General features: G+C 44.6%; 2 protein-coding genes across 2 annotated transcripts; both read left to right on the plus strand.

Annotated features, from left to right (window-relative positions):
• The first annotated feature begins 9,266 nt into the window (after nt 1-9,266).
• ssa27 (Sjoegren syndrome/scleroderma autoantigen 1 homolog) lies at nt 9,267-11,383 on the plus strand. Its single transcript, NM_001141242.1, is given in 4 exon segments — nt 9,267-9,303; nt 9,775-9,926; nt 10,132-10,216; nt 10,524-11,383. Coding segments are annotated over 4 exon segments (699 nt in total). The 5' UTR covers nt 9,267-9,287; the 3' UTR covers nt 10,970-11,383.
• A 620-nt stretch (nt 11,384-12,003) lies between these two features.
• Nucleotides 12,004-14,406, plus strand: LOC106563691 (leucine repeat adapter protein 25). Its single transcript, XM_014129499.3, has 2 exons — nt 12,004-13,217; nt 13,570-14,406. Exons 1-2 carry the CDS (start codon nt 12,966-12,968, stop codon nt 13,852-13,854), a joined length of 537 nt encoding a protein of 178 aa, XP_013984974.1. The 5' UTR covers nt 12,004-12,965; the 3' UTR covers nt 13,855-14,406.
• Nucleotides 14,407-19,601: the final 5,195 nt, after the last annotated feature.

Raw genomic sequence — 19,601 nt, forward strand, 5'->3', positions numbered from 1 at the left:
TTTTTGACAAGTCTATTTGATTCTGAGTTCGGACATAAAACGTTTGTATGTGAAAACTATTTCTAAGATGCATACTTTCAGTTTTTCCGAACTAATGAAAGTCACCCAGTAAAGTACTACTTGAGTAAAAGTCTAAGAGTAGTTGGTTTTAAATATACTTAAATATCAAAGGTAAATGTAAAATCAAATCAAATTGTATTTATCACATGCGCAGAATACAACAGGTGTAGTAGACCTTACAGTGAAATGCTTACTTACAAGCACTTAACCAACAATGCAATTTTAAGAAAATCCCTAAAAAAGTAAGAGATAAGAATAACAAATAATTAAACAGCAGCAGTAAATAACAATAGAGGGGCTATATACAGGGGGTACTATTTCAGAGTCAATGTGCAGGGGGTACCAGTGTCTAGGTAATTGAGGTAATTATGTACAAGTAGGTAGAGTTATTAAAGTGGATAATAACAGAGAGTAGCAGCAGCGTGGGGGGGGGGGGGGGGGGCATTGCAAATAGTCTGGGTAGCCATTTGATTAGCTGTTCGGGAGTCTTATGGTTTGGGGGTAGAAGCTGTTTAGAAGCCGCTTCGACCTAGACTTAGCGCTCCGGTACCACTTGCCGTGCAGTAGCAGAGACTAGAGTGGCTGGAGTCTTTGACGATTTTTAGGGCCTTCCTCTGACACCACCTGGTATAGAGGTCCTGAATGGCAGGAAGCTTGGCTCTGGTGGTGTACTGGGCCGTACGCACTACTCTCTGTAGTGCCTTGCATTCGGAGGCCGAGCAGTTGCCATACCAAGCAATGATTAACCTGTCACTATGCTCTCGATTGTGCAAATGTAGAACCTTTTGAGGATCTGAGGACCCATGCCAAATCTTTTCAGTCTCCTGAGGGGGAATAGGTTTTCACGACTGTCTTGGTGTACTTGGACCATGTTAGTTTGTTGATGATGTAGATGCCAAGGAACTTGAAGCTCTCAACCTGATCCACTACAGCCCCGTCAATGAGAATGGGGGCGTGCTCGGTCCTCCTTTTCCTGTAGTCCACAGTCATCTCCTTTGTCTTGATCACGTTGAGGGAGAGGTTGTTGTCCTGGCACCACATGGTCAGGTCTCTGACCTCCTCCGTATAGGCGGTCTCATCGTTGTCAGTGATCAGGCCTACCACTGTTGTGTCATCTGCAAACTTAATGATGGTGTTGAAGTAGTACCTGGCCGTGCAGTCATGAGTGAACAGGGAGTACAGGAGGGGACTGAGCACGCACCTCTGAGGGGCCCCCGTGTTTAGGATCAGCGTGGTGGATGTGTTGTTACCTATCCTTAACACCCGGGGGCGGCGCATCAGGAAATCCAGGATCCAGTTGCAGAGGGAGGTGTTTAGTCCCAGGGCCCTTAGCTTAGTGATGAGTTTTGAGGGCATAGCATTCATAGCATAGCATTCTCAAATAGGTGTTCCTTTTGTCCAGGTGGGAAAGGGCAGTGTGGAGTGCAATAGAGAAAGCATCATCTGTGGAGCTGTTGGTGCGGTATGCAAATTGGAGCTGTTCTATGCTTTCTGGGATAATGGTGTTGATGTGAGCCATGACCAGCCTTTCAAAGCATTTCATGGCTACATATGTGAGTGCTATGGGTTGGTAGTCATTTAGATAGGTTACCTTATTGTTCTTGGGCATAGGGACTATGGTGGTCTGCTCGAAACATGTTTGTATTACGGACAGGTAGAGGTTGAAAATGTCAGTGAAGACACTTGCCTGTTGGTCAGCGTATGCTCAAAGTACACGTCCTGGTAATCCTTCTGGCCCAGCGACCTTGTCAATGTTGACCTGTTTAAAAGTCTTACTCACATTGGTTGCGGAAAGCGTGATCACACAGTCGTATGGAACAGCTGATGCTCTCATGCGTGTTTCAGTGTTACTTGCCTCGAAGCGAGCATAGATGTTATTTAGCTCGTCTGGTAGGCTCGTGTCACTGGGCAGCTCTCATCTGTGCTTCCCTTTGTAGTCTGTAATAGTTTGCAACCCTGCCACATCCGATGAGCGTCAGAGCCGGTGTAGTATGATTCGATCTTAGTCCTGTATTGACGCTTTGCCTGTTTGATGGTTCGTCGGAGGGCATAGCGGGATTTCTTATAAGCTTCCGGGTTAGAGTCCCACTCCTTGAAAGCAGCAGCTCTAGCCTTTAGCTCAGTGCAAATGTTGCCTGTATTCCATGTTGTCACGTCCTGACCAGCAGATGGAGCTATTGTATTAGTTTTGGGGTCAGGACGTGGCAGTTTTGTGTGTGTGAATGTTTGTGTTGGTGATTGGGACTTCCAATTGAAGGCAGGTGTGTTGAGTTGCCTTTGATTGGAAGTCCTATATAGGTGTGTGTGTTTTTCTTTGGGGTTGTGGGTAGTTGTTCTTGCACTGCGTTTTTGTATGCCTGTAAGACTGTTCCTGTCGTGTGTATTGTTTTTCCAGTGGATGCTTTACTCCTTTTTTTTTATTAAAACATGAGCATCCATATTCCCGCTGCAGTTTGGTCTATTCAACACGGCTCTTTTTGTGACAGAACTACCCACCACCAAAGGACCAAGCAGCGGAGAAGAGGACAGAGGAGGAAGCCACAAGAGGACTATTGGAAGCAGCGCGCTCGGGAGGAGATGGATTCCTGGTCGCTGGAAGTATTGGAGGAGAGGATTGACTGGACATGGGAGCAGTTGCGGGCCCACTGTGACAACCTGCCTGGGAGGCAGGTAGAACCCGAGAGGCAGCCCCAATAAAAGAAATTGGGGGGGCACAAGGGCTATTTGGCGGGGCGAGATTGGAGCCCCAGGCCAGCTCCCCGTACCCTTGTATGGCAGACTGGACAGGTCCCGTGCTTTGGGGTTGGGGCTGTGGTGAGGCCTGGGATTTTCAGGCCGGTAGGCACAGTACCAGCGCCCCGCATGTGCCAGGGCGAAGTAGGCATCGAGCCGGAAGGGGTGATGCCAACCCTGCGCTCAAGACCGCCAGTGCGCCTCTACGGTCCGGTGTTTCCCGCCATTCGCACTAGCATGGAGGTGCGTGTCTCCAGGCTGGCACGTCCAGTACCAGCCCCACGCATCAGGCGTCTAGTGCGTCAGCCCAGCCCCGCCAGTCAAGAGTCGCCTGAGCCGCCCGCCAGTCAAGAGTCGCCTGAGCCGCCCGCCAGTAAAGAGTCTCCTGAGCCGCCCACCAGTCAAGAGTCGCCTGAGCCGCCCGCCAGTCAAGAGTCGCCTGAGCCGCCCGCCAGTCAAGAGTCGCCTGAGCCGCCCGCCAGTCAAGAGTCGCCTGAGCCACCCGCCAGTCAAGAGTCGCCTGAGCCGCCCGCCAGTCAAGAGTCGCCTGAGCCGCCCGCCAGTCAGGAGTCGCCTGAGCCGCCCGCCAGTCAGGAGTCGCCTGAGCCGCCCGCCAGTCAGGAGTCGCCTGAGCCGCCCGCCAGTCAGGAGCCGCCTGAGCCGCCCGCCAGTCAGGAGCCGCCTGAGCCGCCCGCCAGTCAGGAGCCGCCTGAGCCGCCCGCCAGTCAGGAGCCGCCTGAGCCGCCCGCCAGTCAGGAGCCGCCAGAGCCGCCCGCCAGTCAGGAGCCGCCAGAGCCGCCCGCCAGTCAGGAGCCGCCAGAGCCGCCCGCCAGTCAGGAGCCGCCAGAGCGGCCCGACTGCCCGGAGCCGCCAGAGCGGCCCTCCTGTCCTCCGGCCCAGCCCGAGCGGCCCTCCTGCCCTCCGGCCCAGCCCGAGCGACCCTCCTGCCCTCCGCCCCAGCCCGAGCGGCCCTCCTGCCCTCCGGCCCAGCCCGAGCGACCCTCCTGCCCTCCGGCCCAGCCCGAGCGGCCCTCCTGCCCTCCGGCCCAGCCCGAGCGGCCCTCCTGCCCTCCGGCCCAGCCCGAGCGGCCCTCCTGCCCTCCGGCCCAGCCCGAGCGGCCCTCCTGCCCTCCGGCCCAGCCCGAGCGGCCCTCCTGCCCTCCGGCCCAGCCCGAGCGGCCCTCCTGCCCTCCGGCCCAGCCCGAGTGGCCCTCCTGTCCTCCGGCCCAGCCCGAGTGGCCCTCCTGTCCTCCGGCCCAGCCCGAGTGGCCCTCCTGTCCTCCGGCCCAGCCCGAGTGGTCCGTCTGCCAGGGTCAATCCCAAGTGGTCCGTCTGCCCGGCGCAGCTAGCGGCGCCACTGAAGTGGGCGACGCCGAAGGTGGAGCGAGATCCACGTCCTGCACCTGAGCCACCTCCAGGATAGGTGGGTTGGGGAGGGAGGGTGTAGCACAGTGCCGTCGTTGACGGCAGCCACCCTCCCTTCCCTCCCTTATTGTTTAGGGGTTATTGTTTAAGGGGGTTTTGTTGGGGATTTTTTTTTTGTGTGTGTGTTTTCTGTTGGTAGTTGCATTCCGGGGTCTGCACCTTGAGGGGGGGGGGGGGTACTGTCACGTCCTGACCAGCAGATGGAGCTATTGTATTAGTTTTGGGGTCAGGACGTGGCAGTTTTGTGTGTGTGAATGTTTGTGTTGGTGATTGGGACTTCCAATTGAAGGCAGGTGTGTTGAGTTGCCTTTGATTGGAAGTCCTATATAGGTGTGTGTGTTTTTCTTTGGGGTTGTGGGTAGTTGTTCTTGCACTGCGTTTTTGTATGCCTGTAAGACTGTTCCTGTCGTGTGTATTGTTTTTCCAGTGGATGCTTTACTCCTTTTTTTTTATTAAAACATGAGCATCCATATTCCCGCTGCAGTTTGGTCTATTCAACACGGCTCTTTTTGTGACACATGTCTTCTGGTTGGAGTATGTACGTACAGTCACTGTGGGGACGACGTCCTCAATGTACTTATTGATGAAGCCAGTGACTGATGTGGTGTTCTCCTCAATGCCATCGGAAGAATCCCAGAACATATTCCAGTCTGTGCTAGCAAAACAGTCCTGTAGTTTAGCATCTGCTTCATCTGACCACTTTATTATAGACCGAGTCACTGTGCTTCCTGTTTTAATTGTTGCTTGTAAGCAGGAATCAGGAGGATAGAGTAATGGTCAGATTTGCCAAATGGAGGGCGGGGGATAGCTTTGTAGGCATTTCTGTGTAATAGCTAAAATATAGTTCAGTATCAAAAGTTAAAGTTTTAATAATTTTCAATTCCTGATATTAAGCAACCTTGATGACACAATTTTCTTTTTTTTCTTTTTATTATTTAGGGATAGCTAGGGGCACACTCAGACACCATTTACAAAAGAAGCATTTGCATTTAGTGAGTCCGCCAGATCAGAGGCAATATGACCAGGGACGTTCTCTTGATAAGTGTGTGAATTTGAACTTTTTCCTGTCTTTTTCCTTTACACCACTGTGTGCATGTAAACGTAGGCTACTCAATGAAACTGCCATGAGGTGAATTGTAAGTGGCTCCTTTCAGCACGTTTGATCTTGTTTTTGATACCATGTCTTGTTTTGTGGTGTTTTGACTGATGTCACATGTGTGCTAATATGGCTAAAATGTGCTAGTTAGCTAGCTAGCTAACCAGCAACTGTAATAATGTATTTGAGAGACAAGTGTTCATTTTGCAAATGTATTTATCTTTTCAATAAACATTGGAGACGAAATACAGAACATGTTTTTGACAACCTAAATTAACCAACCAACCCATCTATTGGTGGTGCAGTTAAACATTCTAATGCCTTGGGGTAAATCAGGGCCACACAGAGGGTTTCTGGGTAGTCTTGAACAAATCTACTTTGAAACAAAAGTATACACCTTAAGCTATGGGCTTTAAAAAAAATAAGGTACCTGTACAATGTCAGATATAGAGCTGAAATGTATTCAATATTAAGTTTGCATCCCAATATTACACTTTATATACATCACAGAAAACGGAAATATGCCAAAACCATTTGACATAGAAACACCGGATTTTCGGCAAAAAGTGTATTAATTATGAAATTATTAAAAATATGAATAATGTTCCACCCATGAGGCCACTAGAGGACACTTTGGTCATTCCACTGCAGGAAATGGATCTATGACAACAATTAGCCATGACATAATGGGTCAATCTTCAAGGTCATAAGGTTACACAACCTACAAAAAAGGTGCTACTAGAGTGCTGGGAACATGAACGAAATCTGAATAGATGTTTTGGGTGGATAGGCAAAGGCATGGCGAGAGATGGGGTTGTTTTGGGAGGAGTTTAGCCCCTCTGTAGTTCTTCCTGCTATCCCACCTTGGTTGCTCAATCAGCCAGTGATCTAGGGTAGCTTGAGATGGTAAGAGCTGAGAGAGTAAGAGCTGAGATGGTAAGAGCTGAGACAGTAAGAGCTGAGACAGTAAGAGCTGTTGAGGAAGGAGTGGATTCAGTTGTAAGTGAACATTTAAGAACTCAGTACTATCATTTCTTTAATATATTCACAGATGGATCTAAGGACCCTAAAACAAGAAGGACAGGTGCAGCTTTTAGTATTACTGAGTTTTGCCGGCCGAATTTAAAAATCCACCACTTATTGTGTATAGGAGAGGTCGCAATTTACGCGATAAATTAGTTCATGCCAGCTGCCAGTCACAAAAGAAAATCAGCCAGGCTCTTTTACGCCCTCTACCAAATGGTAGCTATAAATGCAGAGGATGCGCACAGTGCAACAATATGATGAAGTGTGAATATTTCTGCCACCCCCACACAGGAAAACGGTTCCAAATAAATGATATCATTATGTGTTCCACCACCCATGTTATTTACATTATTAAATGTCCATGTGGGCTCTGCTATGTCGGTAAGACCTCCCACTCTCTCAAACAGAGAATTAGTGAACATAAAAGTTCAATCAGGCAAAACGACAGGGATTATCCAGTCGCAGTACATTTTAATGACCTAAAACATGACATTTCTACCTTTAGATTTTGTGGCATAGAGAAAGTCAAGATATCAGACAGGGGAGGTGATATTAATAATACTCTGAGCAAAATAGAATGTTTTTGGATTTTCACCCTCCAGACATTATTTCCTAAAGGACTTAATGATGAAATGCCTATGTATGTTATGTTGTGAATTTGAACATGAATTATGTGCCTATTTAAGATTACTCTGATGTTTTTCGTACGATGTACCCAATGATTAATGAAAACTTGCTATGTCCTCATTGTGGTTTTATGCACATGTTTAATGCCTCTTATTTATACACTTTTGTAGTGTTTGTGAAATGCATATTGTTATGTTTGGTAGCACTTATTTATTTTTATTTTGCCTCCAACCCCTTTCCATGCGTGGAACGGATGTGGGTGGGGCTAGGTCTACATAGGGGTGCTGATTTTTTTTTTTTTTACAAAAGCTCTGACGAAGGCCGTGAGGCCGATAAGTAAAGCTTATTAAACATCAGTGATACTATCAAGAGCAGTGTGCGGTTTCCTTTTTCCTTCATCCTGTTTCAACTGTTGCCATGCACCTGCAAAAAGATTGCTCAGATGTGCGAGTGCCTTTTGAATTTAGTATTACTGAGTTTAAAGTGGCTGTGACAAAAAGAGCAATGGATAGTTTATCCATATACCCAATGGAGTTGCTGGCCATACTCTTGGCTGCAGAGTGGGTAGAGGAGGTGAGGCCAGACAGGGTAGTCATCTGCTCTGACTCCTGTGTAGCACTCATTTGTGTATCGGAGCAGACAGGATGTATTGTATGAGGTTTTGCAGTGCTTGTATGGTGAGACAGATGGGGGTATTTGTGATGTTCCTCTGGGTACCAGCTGATGTGGGAGTAGAGGGGAATGAGGAGGTGGATGTAGAGGGGAATGAGGAGGTGGATGTAGAGGGGGATGAGGAGGTGGATGTAGAGGGGAATGAGGAGGTGGATGTTATCACCAAGCAGGTTCTTAAACATTCTAATGTTGAAATGGAAATGTCCATCAGAAAAGCAGAAGCCAAGAGGTTGATAAAAACTGTGGTTAAAAACAAATGACAAGAGTTTTGGAAAAGAGATGGAAAGGGAAGACAACTACTTAAGATCCAGGAAAAGGTGGGGGCAGGGAGGTCCTCAAGTCGATAGAGAAGGGAGGAAAGTGTAATTAAAAGGCTGAGACTGGGACACACAAGGCTCAACAGTACATAGAAATGGGTAGGAAAACATCTGACGGAGGTGTGATCACTGTCAGGAGGAGATGGAGACAGTGGAACATGTTCTATTTCAGTGCCAGCAATATGGGAGGGAAAGGGAGAGATTGTTATTAGATTTAAGGAGTAATGGGGTTGAAGAGCCAAGGGGATGTAGTATTCAATTGTGTTTTTCTTTATGGAGACGATTTAGACAGTCCCTGTCTCTGGTCCACACTCCAGTCCAGTTGGTGGTGGTAATGAACCTTAAAGTTGGTTGCCATATAAAATCCACAGATGAAGAAGTATAAGATCGCGAGACTTTCGGGAATGCTTGCAAAACAGACCAGCCTGGGGTTTGAGAAGTCAATGAAAGAAGTGAAACATTATTCCTTAGCGGTACATTTTCTCGAAATCTAAAGGCACAACCTAGATTCGAGACTATGTCTTATGTAGTTGAACATGTTATTACTCCAACCTCGTAAAAGTGACAAACTGACACGTTTTAATTTTTGTAAAAAACAACTTTATATTAAGGGAGTGACTTTGATTTGATGGCCTGCACATGCGCAATCCGAAAGATTAGACCCGATGACGTTTCTGCACATGATTTAAGGTAGCCAACGTCGCCATGACATCGCCTACAAGGGTGATCTTCATACTGTACCACAGATAGAACAATGAGACAGATATTTCACCGGATGTATATATGTGAAGCATCCGCTTGGCGTTTCCACTCACTACCAAATATGGAAGTAGTGCGAGGAAGCATATTTGCCGGCAGTGGGAGAACATTCTGCTAATTTTGTCATTGATGAAACATTTGATTTCAATACAGGTTTCTGTTCCCAAAAGAATATGTTACAAACAGAGCTGACTATGTTTTGTAGACTTGACCCTTTGCCAAAGTAAAAAAAAAAAAAAAGCGTTGTTTAGGAGCACACGCGCACTACACAGAGTAGGCGTTCCCTAACGGGATCTATAGAACGCGCCAATAGGATCTTGCTAGCTCGTGTTTCTCCCGCCCACCATGACGCGTTTGTTCCCGTTTAAAACGACAGGCTGTGGTCTATCTTGGTTTAGTTCTAAAAATATATATTTCACTGTACTGTCTCTGAGCTAGCTAGCTATAGTCTTCCACTACGGCAGGTGGCAGTAGCAAACCTATAAGGTTACATTTCAAACTTAGTGCACGCATGTGTACATACATTTTTTGTAAAGCAACGGCGTGCAGCAACCAGGGATAGCAGTGGAATCATGGCACTGAATGGAGGTAAATAAACCAGCTGCTTTCCTTAAATGCTTATGTTTTATTTTGGTAGGCTATCTCAAAAGTTAATTTTGCTAATTGTCTTTCAGAATGCTAGATTCTGCCGTTTTGGGGAATTAAAGTTTTGACCGGAAGCCCAGTTTGACAGCTAGCTTGGTCAGCTAAACCAGCTACAGTAACGTTAGCTGGCTAATTGGCTAAAGTTAGCCAACTAGTTGGTCTACCGGTGTTTCCAGTTAGCACAAACTGACGTCGCATAATACTTGCTTGCTAACTAGCTACTGTTGGCTCACTATCAAACGTTAAATTATCATCACCTAGCTAGCTGATAAATTAACCAAAATGTACTAACGTAACGCGTTAAATTACTGTACTGTCAGTTAAACTAGCTAGTTGCAAGCCAGCCGTGTCCATATGACTGAGTTCTGACAGTTTGAATGTCGGTTTACTCACCCTCCATGGTTTTCTTGTCAGACGACGATGACTTCGAGTGGACACCCCCTTCAGAATCTGAGATGAAGGTTATTCATGCTCAGCGGGAACGACAGGACAAAATAAGCAAGCTCATGGGTGCCTACCTCCTCAAAGGCTACAAAATGTTAGGAGAATGCTGCGAGCAATGTGGGGTGAGTGGGGGATAATCCAGACCATCCCAGTTTATATATTTGCAACCTTTTATATATTTACTGAGTGAGATCTACAGCTAAATATATTTACTCTGTAATGCTTTTTAAAACTAAAGGGATTGATTGGTCTTGTCTTTGGAGATTAATGAGCGTCTAAGTAGTATTTGGGCTTGAGTTTAATAATTGGTTGTTTGTGCCTGTCCAGACGATTCTCCTTCAGGACAAGCAGAAGAAGAACTACTGTGTTGCATGTCAGGAACTGGACTCTGACGTAGACAAGGACAACCCAGGTAAGTCTGCAGGGCTAGGTTCATTTATGTTATGACTGGGGGGAAAAGTTGCCTGACAACTCATCCTGAATTTAATTTAGCTGCTTTATTGATCACTCCATCCAAAGAAAACACTTGTGGGTGTGACGTTTGGCTGGAGCAATGTGGATCGGTAGTCAGGCTAGGAAATTAGTTTCCTGAGCGAACTCTGGGCCCTGCTTATGACTAATCTAATATTAGTTTGCAACTGAACAAATAATTGTCTTGTTCCAACTAAACTTTTCTTCTCCTTTCCTTCTCTTTCCTGTTACTGTCCTCTCACACTCAGCCCTAAATGCCCAGGCTGCCCTGTCACAGGTCAGAGAGAGACAGCTTGCCTCTCAGCCTGTCCATCAAGACAATGGAGCCCCTTCCAGTGACACCCCCCTCTCCATCACAGGGCAGCCCCGACCAGAGCACTGCGAGGGAGCTGCGTCAGGACTGAGAGGACCCCTACCTCCACCAGCCAACCCCTCCCCTGCACTCACTGTGACCCCTAGCTTCCTCCCTACATCCACCCCATCCATTCAGCCAGTCCAGGTGGCAGCCCCCATAGTAGCCCCTGCACCTCACCCAGCCCTGTCCAGTGCTGAGGATGCAGTGCTGCACAAGCTGCGGTGGGCTACACAGGAGCTCCAGCACTCAGCCTCAGTAGAGGCTAGTATCCAGCTGTGCAGCCTCATCCGCAGCTGCGCAGATTCACTGCGCAGCCTGAAAGAGCTTCACCAATCATGAGACTGAACTGATGGCAATTTCTAAAAACAGAAACAAGGCATAAATACATGCTCACATAAGCAACACCGGAAGTTGTAGCAGCTTGATTCCCTTGTAAAGGTTTTTGTGGCAAATGTGAACAGCTTCGCCTCAGCCGGTAAAGGTTCATGTAATAAACTTGGACAACTGTCTGTGTATGCATAGTTTGTATTTTGATTGCCTGACCTGTAGTGTAACATTTGTTTAAACATTGCTGTTACTTTTCAGTTGAAGTCTTCTCTGGATTCATGGTGAAGGTTTGACACTAACTTGCATGGTAAGAATGGGCACCTCTGAGTGGTTGAATTTCTTTAAACTACATACAGTTGAGTGGGGTTTGACTGGTTGATATTAATGTACATCAATTGTTTATAAAAATCTGAATTTATCCACATTATTCATACTTTCTCTGTGCTTATTACTTCCTTTTTAAACAAGTGGCCTTTGTTTTATGTGGCATACTACAATATAGTGACAGAGTGGTCATGTAATTGTATGGTTTTGTAGCAATCTATTTATACTAGAAGATTATATTTGTAATATTCAGTATTGGGACTTTCCTACTTTTTAACAAATAGTGTTGGAGTAACTAAGGATGTTTTTGATAAGAGACTGGATGGATGCATAATGATGTTTGCTGTAATGTAGTACTGAACGAATTTCAGTGTGTGTTGTAAAAACTGTAATAGTGGATCATTTTTGATTTAGGAGTTGTAGTATAAATACAATTCAAGGCAACAAATACATACAAGTGCCCCACGAATTGAGGTATCACGTGTGACTAACACATTTAGTTACTGTATTTCCCGCCTTGTGCCAGTCAGTGTAATTTTGTAAATGCCCGATCTCTATGGAAAGATGCACCATTCACCCAAGTTACGTCGAAATCGTGCCAGTGCTGTCTGAGATCACGTGTGACGAAAGTAGGAACGTACTGATGGAGACAGATCCATAGTTCACTCTCCGATTTAATTGTGGTGGACAATTGGAATATTCAGTATTTATGGATGGTAAGATTGGGTGGGAGTTTTCAGTGGTTTTGTCTTGAGGTTAAGCATTTGATAATGGGTTAAAGGTGAAGAATTTGGTATTGCTAGAATGAAATAAAACACCGGCCTCGACATATGATACTTTAGTTCTTCGGCAATATCGTTCCAAAGGACGTACGAATACTGTTTCCTCTATCCCCAAATATAGTGTGTTTTGGAAGCGGTGCAGCGCCTCGGTCTCGCTGCGATGAAGTGGGACGGGGAGGGGGTATTATCCAGGGCGAGGTTGGCAGTTGAGACAGGAAAGCGTAGTGGAAACAAAGCAAGGACATCAGACATGAATTCATCTTGGTAACATTTGCATAGGCTTGCGTTATGTTTTCATTGTCAAAGCAGTTTTTCATCCACACTACGATGGATGCTGTGTGCATGGCGTCTCTATTGTGCTGCTGAGGACTCGTTGGAAATACAGTAACCGGACTGAAGGTGAAGCAACGTATTTTTATTGAAACTATACGTTCCCTCTACATTTGCGACATGTTCTGTTAAACGCTCATCATCGGTGGATTGCTGATCTGAGACAATAACGACTAGGCTATAGCCGACTATTTTGAAATCATCACATACTGTACTTGATACTGGGCTTCCGGTATTGAATCAGTATGTTTTTTTATGATTTAATATTTCTGGCAGTTATATGATAGCATATAATAAAACGCGCGGAAGTAAAAAAATAAATAAATATATATATATATGTAAAAAAAAAATAAATATATATATATATATATATATATATGCAAGGGAATCATATATATATATATATATATACTGTAACGACCCTGGGTTTATAAGCGCGGAAATCGATTCTGCCGCTGGAGCATGCTTTTGCGGCACAGTCGATAGCGCGCCGGACCTCGGGCAAGAAGGTCGAGGGTTCGAGACCTGCTCCCTGCCTGTTTCATTACAATACATTGATACTGAAGTAGAAAATGAACGAGTTCCAGTCCAGTCCTCCTGAATGTCCAGACAGCGTCTGTTCAATCGAAGGACTACCCCCTTTGCCAAAAGGCCTCAGCGGCATCCTGAACTCCAGTGGTGGCTCATGGAGGGACATCAAAAAAGTCTGCAGTAAACTGACACGCATTCAGGCCGACATTAGCAAGTCTACAGTGATCGACTCTCTCGGCCGCAGCAAACCTGCAAGTCTGGACGCAGGGCTCGCAGTGCTGCGCGAGGAAATGGTTGGACATTATTTTGTAATCGGTTGATTTAATTTTATTAGTATTTATTTTAGCCCTATGGCTAGTTTTCCAAGAGTGTAAGAAATGTAAAAACATACTGAAATTTGATAAACAACAAAAGCAAATTGATCATTTCTCACAGCATTTTGTCTTTGATTATTGTCAGAAAATAACACACATCTAGAGAACATCCTGAAATAATAGGGTTATTTTATTTGTTTAATTTATCAGCTGCTATTTCTGCTCAATTTACCTACATTTGTTATTGTTAATTTGTATTAAATTGACAACGTTTATATAGTTAATGTATGAGATTATTGACACAATTAACCTTTCCTGTTGTGTGTCCTAGGTGGACCTCAGACAGTTGGACATGTCTCTGCACTGTCAGCTGTGGTATCTCTATGAGTCCATCCAGGAGTACAAGGAAGCCTTTCAGGACATCTCCAACTCTCTGCTGTCAGAGAGCAGCATCACTACAGAAAATAGTTACTCTGAGGAAGAGGATGATTATGAAGAGGAGGAGAACGATGGTGATACTGTACCTCAGAATCTACCTGGCACTTCACTGACTCTCCAGTCAACTCAAAACTCCCGGGACCAATGGATCAAAGAGTCTTTCCACATTTCCTTATAAACCAACTAATATTTTTCCTGTATTTACATAATATAATCGGTTTCCTGTTCTGTATAGCTGTTTTATTATTTATTATACTTGTACCCACCTAGCTAGGTTATTGGCAGAAAGACATTTTTAAACTGGTGCCATACTGATGAACCGTCTCCATCACACAAGGAGCTGACATTTTCAACAAAACCTTGTTACTATACAATCCTTCGTTAAAGAGACCTTGTTTGTTGATTTGGACTAATTGTGCATATCTTGAAAACAAAAGCCAATTAAGTCATATTTCAAATACCTGATGATTTATATGTGTGTATATATATATATACATATATATATATATATGATTCTAAATGCCTTGTAATTAACTCCTTCATCGGAGTAAAACATATTTTTCTCTAAATATAATTTTCTTTACAATTTTAATATTGAATGTAATCTTAGACACGTAGTCACATACACACAATGCCGGTATTTCTCCTTTTTGTTTGTTGTGATGGGAAGTTTATGTATTGAGCTTTTTTAATATCTTGGCATAAAAATAAAAAATGCTATGGACAGTAACCATGTCTTATAAGTCAAATCTACACTACTTCAATGGTCTGCTAATGGGTCCAGCTCAACTGTAATATATTGGTTTGGAAAGGGGTTATTGACATACTCTAACCACTAGATGGCAACAGTTGTTGTGGCAGATAGCATCTGCTCCACATGTAGAAAACCTGAAAAATCTTGTTTCCCAAGATTAAGTCAGAAAGCCCTTCAGTTCCAAAAACTGTACTTTTGTTCCTGTGTTTCTGGCTCACGGCAGAGTATGCATTTTGATAACTGTGGAAGTGTGCCTTTTTGATAACCATGGAAGTGTGGATTTTTGATAACCATGGAAGTAAGCCTTTTTGATAACTGTGGAAGTGTGCCTTTTTGATAACCATGGAAGTGTGCATTTTTGATAACCATGGATGTGAGCCTTTTTGATAACCATGGCAGTGTGCCTTTTTGATAACTGTGGAAGTGTGCCTTTTTGATAACTGTGGAAGTGTGCCTTTTTGATAACCATGGAAGTGTGCCTTTTTGATAACCGTGGAAGTGTGCCTTTTTGATAACTGTGGAAGTGTGCCTTTTTGATAACTGTGGAAGTGTGCCTTTTTGATAACTGTGGAAGTGTGCCTTTTTGATAACTGTGGAAGTGTGCCTTTTTGATAGCCGTGCCTTTTTGCATCTAACTATTACTTACAGTATCTCACAGGAGAAGTTATGTGGATGCCATTGATATCACTGTTTAGCCCTTTAAAGTTATATGACTGTACTTGTGCATGTTTTTGGTTCATGAGAGCACCACTCTGACTGTCTGGCCATTATAAACAAACCATTCCAGCCACACATGGACTTATTAGGTAATGATCCCTGTTCTCTCCCCAGGGTAGGAGGAGTCCAGAACACATGGACTTATTAGGTAATGATCCCTGTTCTCTCCCCAGGGTAGGAGGAGTCCAGAACACATGGACTTATTAGGTAATGATCCCTGTTCTCTCCCCAGGGCAGGAGGAGTCCAGAACACATGGACTTATTAGGTAATGATCCCTGTTCTCTCCCCAGGGTAGGAGGAGTCCAGAACACAGTGGACTTATTAGGTAATGATCACAGTTCTCTCCCCAGGGTAGGAGGAGTCCAGAACACATGGACTTATTAGGTAATGATCCCTGTTCTCTCCCCAGGGTAGGATGAGTCCAGAACACAGTGGACTTATTAGGTAATGATCCCTGTTCTCTCCCCAGGGTAGGAGGAGTCCAGAACACAGTGGACTTATTAGGTAATGATCCCTGTTCTCTCCCCAGGGTAGGATGAGTCCAGAACACAGTGGACTTATTAGGTAATGATCCCTGTTCTCTCCCCAGGGTAGGAGGAGTCCAGAACACAGTGGACTTATTAGGTAATGATCCCTGTTCTCTCCCCAGGGTAGGAGGAGTCCAGAACACAGTGGACTTATTAGGTAATGATCCCTGTTCTCTCCCCAGGGTAGGAGGAGTCCAGAACACATGGACTTATTAGGTAATGATCCCTGTTCTCTCCCCAGGGTAGGAGGAGTCCAGAACACATGGACTTATTAGGTAATGATCCCTGTTCTCTCCCCAGGGTAGGAGGAGTCCAGAACACAGTGGACTTATTAGGTAATGATCCCTGTTCTCTCCCCAGGGCAGGAGGAGTCCAGAACACAGTGGACTTATTAGGTAATGATCCCTGTTCTCTCCCCAGGGTAGGAGGAGTCCAGAACACAGTGGACTTATTAGGTAATGATCCCTGTTCTCTCCCCAGGGTAGGTGGAGTCCAGAACACAGTGGACTTATTAGGTAATGATCCCTGTTCTCTCCCCAGGGCAGGAGGAGTCCAGAACACAGTAGACTTATTAGGTAATGATCCCTGTTCTCTCCCCAGGGTAGGAGGAGTCCAGAACACATGGACTTATTAGGTAATGATCCCTGTTCTCTCCCCAGGGTAGGAGGAGTCCAGAACACATGGACTTATTAGGTAATGATCCCTGTTCTCACCCCAGGGTAGGAGGAGTCCAGAACACAGTGGACTTATTAGGTAATGATCCCTGTTCTCTCCCCAGGGTAGGAGGAGTCCAGAACACATGGACTTATTAGGTAATGATCCCTGTTCTCTCCCCAGGGTAGGAGGAGTCCAGAACACATGGACTTATTAGGTAATGATCCCTGTTCTCTCCCCAGGGTAGGAGGAGTCCAGAACACAGTGGACTTATTAGGTAATGATCCCTGTTCTCTCCCCAGGGTAGGAGGAGTCCAGAACACATGGACTTATTAGGTAATGATCCCTGTTCTCTACCCAGGGTAGGAGGAGTCCAGAACACATGGACTTATTAGGTAATGATCCCTGTTCTCTTCCCAGGGTAGGAGGAGTCCAGAACACAGTGGACTTATTAGGTAATGATCCATGTTCTCTCCCCAGGGTAGGAGGAGTCCAGAACACATGGACTTATTAGGTAATGATCCCTGTTCTCTCCCCAGGGTAGGAGGAGTCCAGAACACAGTGGACTTATTAGGTAATGATCCCTGTTCTCCCCCCAGGGCAGGAGGAGTCCAGAACACAGTAGACTTATTAGGTAATGATCCCTGTTCTCTCCCCAGGGTAGGAGGAGTCCAGAACACATGGACTTATTAGGTAATGATCCCTGTTCTCTCCCCAGGGCAGGAGGAGTCCAGAACACATGGACTTATTAGGTAATGATCCCTGTTCTCTCCCCAGGGTAGGAGGAGTCCAGAACACAGTGGACTTATTAGGTAATGATCACAGTTCTCTCCCCAGGGTAGGAGGAGTCCAGAACACATGGACTTATTAGGTAATGATCCCTGTTCTCTCCCCAGGGTAGGAGGAGTCCAGAACACATGGACTTATTAGGTAATGATCCCTGTTCTCTCCCCAGGGTAGGAGGAGTCCAGAACACAGTGGACTTATTAGGTAATGATCCATGTTCTCTCCCCAGGGTAGGAGGAGTCCAGAACACAGTGGACTTATTAGGTAATGATCCCTGTTCTCTCCCCAGGGTAGGAGGAGTCCAGATCACAGTGGACTTATTAGGTAATGATCCCTGTTCTCTCCCCAGGGTAGGAGGAGTCCAGAACACAGTAGCTGTAAAAATTCAAATACCATCAGAAGGCATTCCTTACTAATGGAATTAGCCCTGAACATCTAGTGTTTCTACTTATTTAGTGGTTGAAATAGAATTTGAATAAAACATAAAAGTCTTGTTTAAACTTTAAACACCATAATGTTTTGTGTAAAGGAAGGTTAGAGGAATACAACCAGGACATCCCTAGTCATTTATCTTGCTAGCTTCCCATCATATTTAGTATAAACGAAAGTTGTATGACAACACATCAGCATCAAGCAATAATAGCAGAGGCTTATACCAGTAGGCCCGGCTTATTGTTGTCTCCACATAGTTCCTTCCATTCTCTGCCACACTTCCATATATATTACATAGACATTATGCCAACATAACTAGAATGGAATAACTTCTGTAATTACAGTCTAATATGTATATTAGTACACATAGAGTCTGTATGTTTTCTTTTAAGACAGAATTAAATGTAATAGCACCAAATACTAAGGTCAGAGCGGCAAGTGCACTCTTAGAAAAAACGTGCTATCTAGAACCTAAAAGAGTTATTAGGCTGTCCCCATAGCAGAACCCTTTGAAGAACCCTTTTTGTTTCCAGGTAGAACCCTTTTGGTTCAATGTAGAACCCTTTAAACAGAGGGTTCTACATGGAACCCAAAATAGTTTTACCTGGGACCAAAAAGGGTTCTCGTATGGAGACAGTTGAAGAACCCTTTTGGAATCCTTTTTTCTAAGAGTGTACTGCTTAACACAGTAACTGGTGACAGGAATTACATTAATAGATCAACTCTACCCTTGAGCAAGCTACTTTACAGATCCACTAGCCACCAGGAAATGACTAACTGAAAACAGGAAGCCCCATACATTCCTCAGACAACCATGATCCTTTTCCTAATAGCCACAGAACAAGGCCACTTTACTGCAACCTTTGATTGTATTTTCGTAATAACGGTCTCTGAAATCTTTTTACCATTGGTGGTCAGTTCCCATTTCAATAATTTGATTTACTATTCATATAGCAACAGAACATTAAAACAGGGGTGAGAGCTTTTACATTCCTACTACATCACTGTCAGACTGATAAATGACAGACATTACTTCCAACCACTCAGCTGACAGCAGGATCTGTATCATCACGATGATGATGATGACACCCTGACATAAACCAGAAGAGGGCAAATATTTTCCAGAGAGGTATAACTTCTAACTTAATTTTTATCACTATGATTGGATTTTTTGGTATTTATTTGTACTGTTAATTAGGCTATCTGTGTTGATGTCATCAGACATGTCATCAATTAGGCTAGCATTTGCCTTCTTTGATATTAAGAGGAGAAGGGCCTCAATCAATAGCCAAATGATGATGGATCAAATTAAAACAATCCTTTATTCACTCTTAGCAGAATCCTAAAGTTACTAAGCACTTATTTTCTATAAACCATGATAAGGGAGATATTCAATGTGATCTTTCAAGTAATAATAGTCTCTGATATCTTATTACCATTGGAGGTCAGTTCCCATTTCATTTTACTATTAATTTAGCAACAGAACATTAAAACGGGTGAGAGCTTTTACATTCCTTTTAGAAAGTCCCATGTATTTCTATAAATAGGCCACACACAGCTGCGGGAAGTAGGGTGCTGAGGGTGCTGCAGCAACCCCTGAAAAATATCAATGAAATAAAAAAATGAAGTAGTGCACTAGGCCTTTACTAGTCCTGTATTAGCTGACCGATATAACCACCTGTAGCGTGAGCATGAAAACAAATCTAATGTGGCTTCAACTCAGTTTATGATAGTTAACCTACAGTCTGAGCAAAGATAAATTAGACAAGTCCTCTTCTCATTTCAGGTCTTTACCTGGCCTTATGACTCTCAGACACTGATAGTGATGTGTTTGCTGCTTGAGTCAAGGTAAATAACATGTTGACTCATGACTTACACATCCGCTGCTGCCTGGCAGAACACTCACTCTGTCTCAGTGAACAAGGTGGGGTTGAGTTAGGAAACTCTTGGCTCTAGCCAGCTGTCTACTTCACTGATCTCTTCCCTGAATACTGGAAAAACATTATTAGTGTAGTTCCATATGTTAAGTAATGACGTTTTGAACATAATCAGGC

Source organism: Salmo salar, chromosome 11 (genome assembly GCF_965601325.2).
Source record: "Salmo salar chromosome 11, fSalSal1, whole genome shotgun sequence".
Classification (NCBI taxonomy): Eukaryota; Metazoa; Chordata; class Actinopteri; order Salmoniformes; family Salmonidae; genus Salmo; species Salmo salar.

Coding starts and splice junctions, on each gene's coding strand:
- LOC106563691 (XM_014129499.3), top strand. CDS start 12,966: ATGAACGAGTTCCAGTCCAGTCCTCCTGAATGTCCAGACAGCGTCTGT. Junction 13,218..13,569: donor CAGTGCTGCGCGAGGAAATG/GTTGGACATTAT, acceptor TGTGTGTCCTAG/GTGGACCTCAGACAGTTGGA.